The sequence below is a fragment of the Myotis brandtii genome, unplaced genomic scaffold (genome assembly GCF_000412655.1).
Source record: "Myotis brandtii unplaced genomic scaffold, ASM41265v1 scaffold237, whole genome shotgun sequence".
Classification (NCBI taxonomy): domain Eukaryota; kingdom Metazoa; phylum Chordata; class Mammalia; order Chiroptera; family Vespertilionidae; genus Myotis; species Myotis brandtii.
The window spans coordinates 6,923,669-6,930,316 of NW_005358943.1; the positions used below are offsets into that span (position 1 = coordinate 6,923,669).

General features: G+C 39.7%; 1 protein-coding gene and 1 pseudogene across 1 annotated transcript; one reads left to right on the forward strand and one right to left on the reverse strand.

Moving 5' to 3' along the window:
• Positions 1–276: 276 nt before the first annotated feature.
• LOC102244625 lies at positions 277–1,483 on the reverse strand (annotated as a pseudogene).
• A 2,217-nt stretch (positions 1,484–3,700) lies between these two features.
• On the forward strand, positions 3,701–4,600 carry LOC102244927 (taste receptor type 2 member 10-like). Its single transcript, XM_005866840.1, has one exon. The coding sequence runs from the start codon at positions 3,701–3,703 to the stop codon at positions 4,598–4,600; it is 900 nt and encodes a 299-aa protein (XP_005866902.1).
• Positions 4,601–6,648: the final 2,048 nt, after the last annotated feature.

Here is a 6,648-nt window from a genome sequence, read left to right on the forward strand (position 1 = left end):
CCAGTAGCCAAATTTAGGTTAATATCTAGCATAACCTTGTTAAAAACTATTAATGTTACGTTTTGCACAATATACTCCCAAGATCCAGGGACATTTCTCTGACACATCTACCTCCCAGTAATGCTTCCCTGATGGAATAAACGGCGAGCCCAGGACATTACAATCCTTGTTGTCTTCCCGAGAAGTGAATGGCTCCTACACAATGGTCTTCCAACCTAACACTCTCACTTGTCTCCGATTCACAGAAACCATCATCTGGATTATTCTTGGGAAGGTTCACGGTAATACAACTCTCACATCAGGAAATCTGGAGAGAGTGTCTGGCTTCTTCAGAGTGAAGCTCTTAATCCTTTTTATGATGCCGTTCACATTCTGCAGCATCGCTACTGTTGACCCCTGCAACGGATGCTCCGGATCTGAGATGAGATCCCGCAACAACTGCCTGTGATGGAACAGCACGCTCTCAGCCCGAGCAGGTCAGAGAGATCACCCCCCTCCTCTTTCTCCAGCTTTTGCAGCTCCGTCTGTTCCTCACGATCGTGGATTTCTCTGTTGTTTAAGATCATCCTGGACATATTTTCTCTTTCAGGAAGTTGTCTCTTCTTTGAGGTCAGCTATCAGTTTCTCAGTTTCCTTCTGCTCTGCCCTCAACGTATCCAGAGCCTCTGGAGCTCATGCTGGCACAACTGGGCAATGTCCTCCTCGAGGCATCTGTGGTGACCACGGTGCTCTCGAGACGGCTCACGAAGCCAGCACATGACCTTCCCATGGTCCTCGCAGCAGAGCTGGAGTTTCTCTCCGTGATGCTCACAGAGACATCTCCTCTTGTGAGCTCAACTTGACCTCCCTAAGCGCCTCCACGATGTTGGCCCCAGGTCGATCGAGACAAAGGTTCTCAGGCTGGTAACTGGTCCGGCACACAGGGCAGCTACTTCCTTCTTGGCTGATCATGGACTCTGTTGTTTGCAGTGATGCAGGCTTGGCAAAAGCTGTGCCCACATCCCAGGATCATGGTGGTGTTTTTTGTTTGTTTGTTTGTTTGTTTGTTTTTCGGAGATCCAAGCAGATGGGGCAGGTCACCTCCTTCTTTATGTTCACCAGGATTCCCAAGCCATCGCAGCTGCTCTCCTGCTCCTTCCTACCTGTTCTGATATGAGGCTCCTCTTGCTCACTGATCTCTGCTTATTCTGGAGTTTCAGCATGAGGAGCAGACGTGGTGAATCCTTGCCTGAGGTCCTCAAAGAGGATCTTCTATAATTATACTTTTATTTCTATAAGTTTTGTCCCCAAATTTCCTATTTCTTTCTGACAGTCTCTTATTGCTATTCTCTGAAATTACATTATTTATTTTTTTAAAAGTAGTTCATACAAAGCTCTTATATCTACAGATATTCTTATCTGTCAGTTTTAGTATTGGCAACCCATGTGAAGTCCATGTTTGCTGCTTGTTTATGTTTGTTTTGCCTTGCTAACTATCGTTCATAGTTTATTTCTATGTTTGATGCTATTTCATTTTAAGGTCATTAATTCATGGTAGTCATGCCAATATAAATTGGAAAAGTTCTTTTTTCTAAAGCTCAGTTTATTTATTTTAAAAATGAAGTTAATAATAGTACCTATTTTAAAGGTTTGTTGTGATGTTGAAATGAGATAATAACCATAAAGTGCTTAGCACAGTGCTGGGAACATAATAAAGGCTTAATAAATGTTATATTTATTTGTTAAATTTCAAATTTTGGACAATATTTGATTTAAGTGATTGTTTCTGCTTACTTAATTAGAATGTAAATTACATGAATCACACAAGCTTTGAGTTTCTGTCTACCATTATATTCCCTCAGTGTCTAAAAGAGAGCTTGGTATATTTAGACACTCAATGAAATACTTGTTGAATGAATGAATGAATGAATGAATGGATGCCATCAACATGAAATACAGTAAATGAAGGGATTATTTCTAAGAGTCTTTCATGTCAACATAATCTACATTCATGAATGGAATAACTATTAAAAATACAGCAATAATTTTGTGAGATAAATTTTGTGAAATTTTCTATACCCGGTTGAGCTTGAATTTTAATTACAAATTAAAAGATAAAATATATTGCCCTAAACAGTTTGGCTTAGTGGATAGTCGGCCTGGGGACTGAATGGTCCTGGGTTTGATTCCAGTCAAGGGCATGTGCCTCAGTTGCAGGCTCTGGTCAGGGACCTGGTCGGGGCACTTGCAGGGGGCAACCAATTGATGTGTTTCTCTCACATCGATATTTCTCTCTGGTTCTCCCTCTCTCTTCCACTTTCTCTAAAAATCAATGGAAAAATATCCTTGGGTGGGGATTAAAAAAAGAAAGATAAAATATCTATATATATAAAAAGCCAGTGACCAGAACGCCATAATGACCAGAATGACCAGTTGCTATGATGCCCACTGCAGCCAGCCAATTTGCAGGATCGGGGGGTGGGGCCATCCAACCCTGCCCCTGATTGCCCCCCCATCCCAATGGGGGCGGGGCCAGCTGGCCAACCTCCTGCAGCCCTCCCCCAGGCAGGCCCTGCCCCTGATCACGCTCCCCTACCCCAATAGGGGGTGGGGCCAGCCGGCATATCACTCGAAGCTTCTCCCCCCAGACAGCCTGGCTCTGGTCAGGCCCTGATCGGGGCAGGATGGCCAGCCAACCTCCCGCTGTCTCCTCCTCCTGACAGGCCCTCCCTGATCAGCCAATGGGGGCCGGATCAGCCAGACCCCACCCATGCACAAATTCGTGCACTGGGCCACCAGTATTGAATAATATGGCAAAATGGTTTCTTGTACCTATCTTAACACGAAGTGCCAATAGTTCAGTGTCTAGCTCTAGTCTAGCCAGTTTGGCTCAGTGGATAGAGCGCTGGCCTGCAGACTGAAAAGTCCCAGATTTAATTCCCGTCAAGGGCACATGACCGAGTTGTGGTCTTGATCCCCAGTAGGGGGCGTGCAAGAGGCAGCTGATCAATGATTCTCTCTCATCATTAATATTTCTATCTCTCTCTCCCTCTCCCTTTCTATCTGAAATCAATAAAAATATATTTTAAAAAAACAGTTTAGTATCTAGGTAAATATTTTTTAATTTAAATTCTTTATTGTTTAAAGTATTACATATGTCTCCTTTTCCCCCCTTGACCTCTCTCCGCCCTCTCCCACTCCCCAACACTGGCCAGTGTCTAGGTAATTGAGTCATAATCTATTGTCCTCTTTATATTATAACTTTAAGTGTGCCCTGCCTGAATTAACACAAGATTAATAATGATGTTAGTGGTGATATTGAAAAATATGAAGAAATCCAATTTTTGTTTCTGTTGTGTTTTGTTTCCTAGAGATATGTGTTTGGTACTCCTGCTCCACAATTCAGGTTAACAAATGCAAAATAGTCTCAGGCAGACAAGTAAAACCCATTAAGCAAACTTTCATTTGCATGTTAACAAATTGTAGCTGCGCATTCAGGTGGGACGCATTCTCTAGATGAGCTAAGTTTTACACATAAAAGTGGAGGGGTCTCTATGAAGATATTTCAGATTCCATCAAAAGCATTACTGGGGCAATTTTAAATATTTATGTAATGAAAGAAAAGAAAATCATTCTTCCAACAACCAGCCAATATATACCTCATCCTGCATCAGGTAATCTAAAATATATGTAACAGAAACAATATTAGGGCTTGGCAGCTATGCTAAGTATAGCGGAAGGCCTCCTCATTTTTATAGCAGTTGGTGAATCAATACTGGGGGTTTTAGGGAATGGATTTATTGGACTTGTAAACTGCATTGACTGTGTCAAGAACAAGAAGTTTTCTGTAATTGGCTTGATTCTCATTGGCTTAGCTACTTCGAGAATTTTTCTGATATGGATAATAATTACAGATGGATTTATAAAGATACTCTCTCCATATATGTACTCCTCTGGAAACCTAAAAGAATATATTAGTTATTCATGGATAATTATAAATCACTTAAGTATCTGGTTTGTCTCCAGTCTCAGCATCTTCTATTTCTTGAAGATAGCCAATTTTTCCCACTACATTTTTCTCTGGTTGAAGCATAGAATCAACAGAGTACTTCCTCTTCTGATGGGCTTGATGCTTATTTCATGGTTATTTATTTTCCCACAAATTGTTAAGATTATGAATGAATATAAAATAAATAATGGAAACACAACCCGGCATCACAACGTATCTAAAAGTGAATACATTGCTTACCAAATTTTGCTCAATCTGGGAGTCATTTTCCTCTTTATACTGTGTTTGATTTCATGCCTCTTGTTAATCATTTCTCTTTGGAGACACAACAGGAACATGCAATCGAGTGCCCGAGGTGTCGGAGACCCCAGCACAGAAGCACATGTGAGAGCAATGAAAGTGTTGATATCTTTTATCATCCTCTTGATCTTGCATTTTATAGGCATTGCCATAGAAATAGCATGCTTTTCTGTGCCAGAAAACAAATCGCTGTTTCTTTTTGGTATGGTGACCGCAATCATCTATCCCTGCGGTCACTCATTTCTCCTAATTCTAGGAAACAGCAAGCTAAAGCAGGCTTTCCTGAAGGTACTACGGCCTTTCAATAGCTAAACTAATATTTCAGCTGGGGAAAGGAGAAACCGCTCAGAACTCCATAGTCAGGCCTGGGAAGAAATGGATGCTCAATGAGAATAATCCGGTGAAGAAACGCCTGAAGATATTTCACTTGCACCACATTCTTGCATTGGCTTTAACTGTGTTACAGAACATCACTAAAATCTCCCATAATTATTTCGATGACGTCTCAGGAAATTTCATTCTTCAAGGAGATTGTAACCTCAAATGCAAATTCCGTGGTTCAGTCAGCTCCCTCACCCTGCAACTTCTTCCCACACATCTCCCAGAGGAAAAAAATCAGCATGGAGACTATTCACTGCAAAGGTGATGGTGGTGGAATAAGCATCTGAAACCAGACTCTTCACCGTGCTTTACCTGACTTCCCTGAAGCACTGGCACCCTGTCACCAAGAGACCCAAACAGAAAGAAATAAAAATAAAGAAAGTGATGATCAACCTTGACATTGAAAACATGGATGTGAGAGACAGAGACACGGGTGTTCCTTTGAGTTTGCAATTTTAATTCTTTAAAAGGTTAATTTTATTTTGACTGTTTAAGTCTTAATCTTAATGTGTTTTGTTTGTTTGTTTGTTTTTTACTGGTGTGTGTTTGATGTAGTATCAGTAGTCATATCATCAGGTGTGGTTCTGTTAAAAATAGCTCAGGAAGCTGAGACTACTTGGGGGAAAGGGATCAGAGCACTAATAAAATCAGGTTTTATATCCTTCAAATCTACTGATTTGACATGAAGCAAAATCATGAACCAATTAGAGTCAAGGAAAGAAGCTGCTAGAAGGATACATCCAAAGGACTCCACATAGTCACTGAGTTATGCCAAGAACACAAACTGACTCCGGATAGAATCAGTGTGAAGGATGAACTATTCTGCTTTAGGATTTTTTTTTACACACACACATATATTCATATGCACAAACTTGCACTCAAAGACATATTTCAAATGCTGATTATTAAAGTAAATATTTATATCCAAACCAGGATGTGAACCAAGTGGACTTATTTTGGCAACTTGCAAAAGTTCATTGCCTTATACTTACAACCTGTTGCCTGGAAGATTTCTAAATATAAAGGCTTAATTTATTTAATAAATATTTTTAAACACTAACTCATGTGCTGGTGATATAATACTAAACAAGATCTCAGTATAATGGGTAAGATATTCTAGTAGAAAAACAAATAAGTAGAAAACAATAACTTAATTATATTTGTTTTGGGGAGAGAAAAACAAAAGTATGCTAAGCAAATAACCTGACTTGGTCCTGAGAGTAGAAATGATGCATTTTACAGAATTATTAGCAAATGGTATAAATTTTTAGAAATTATTTATTTGTTTTCCTTTTATTTTTTTCATGCCTATAGTTCTCATCAATTATGTGACACTTTACATATTAACATCACGCTACATACATGTTCTGATCTTTACCTTTATTTGCTGTTTTGTAAATAACTTAGTTCATGGTGTTTGTGAAAATAAAGTGGTAATTTATATGAACTCAAATCTATATGTTTCCCTTTATGATTACTTATACTGCTATTTTTGCAAATTTTGGCTTAGTACATGTTCTTTTTATCAATAAAACTCCATTTTTTCTGATAAAATAATATGGTTTATTGCACCTAAAGTTTAAAAAAACACATGAAGGCCTGAAGGAGAAGTTATGTATATTCGTAACACTCAACTAATTGTTAACATGTTTCTACATTGATTTCAAAATAAATTTCACGATAGATATAGGAAGGTATGTTGATTAAAAAGCTGTTTTGATTACATCTACACTAATAAAAGAGAAACATGCAAATTGATGTCACTCTGCTACACCCACAAGCCACGCCCACCAGCCAATCAGGAGAGAGTATGCAAATTAACCCAACCAAGATGGCCATGGCCACAGAGCTGGAGTGAGCAGGAGGCTTGGGTTGCCCCCGGCAATGGAGGAAGCCAAGCTTCCCGCCTGCCCTGGCCAGCCCTGGCCTCCACTCAAGGCTACAAAGTTTCAATTATAAAAGATAAATAAATCCCAGAT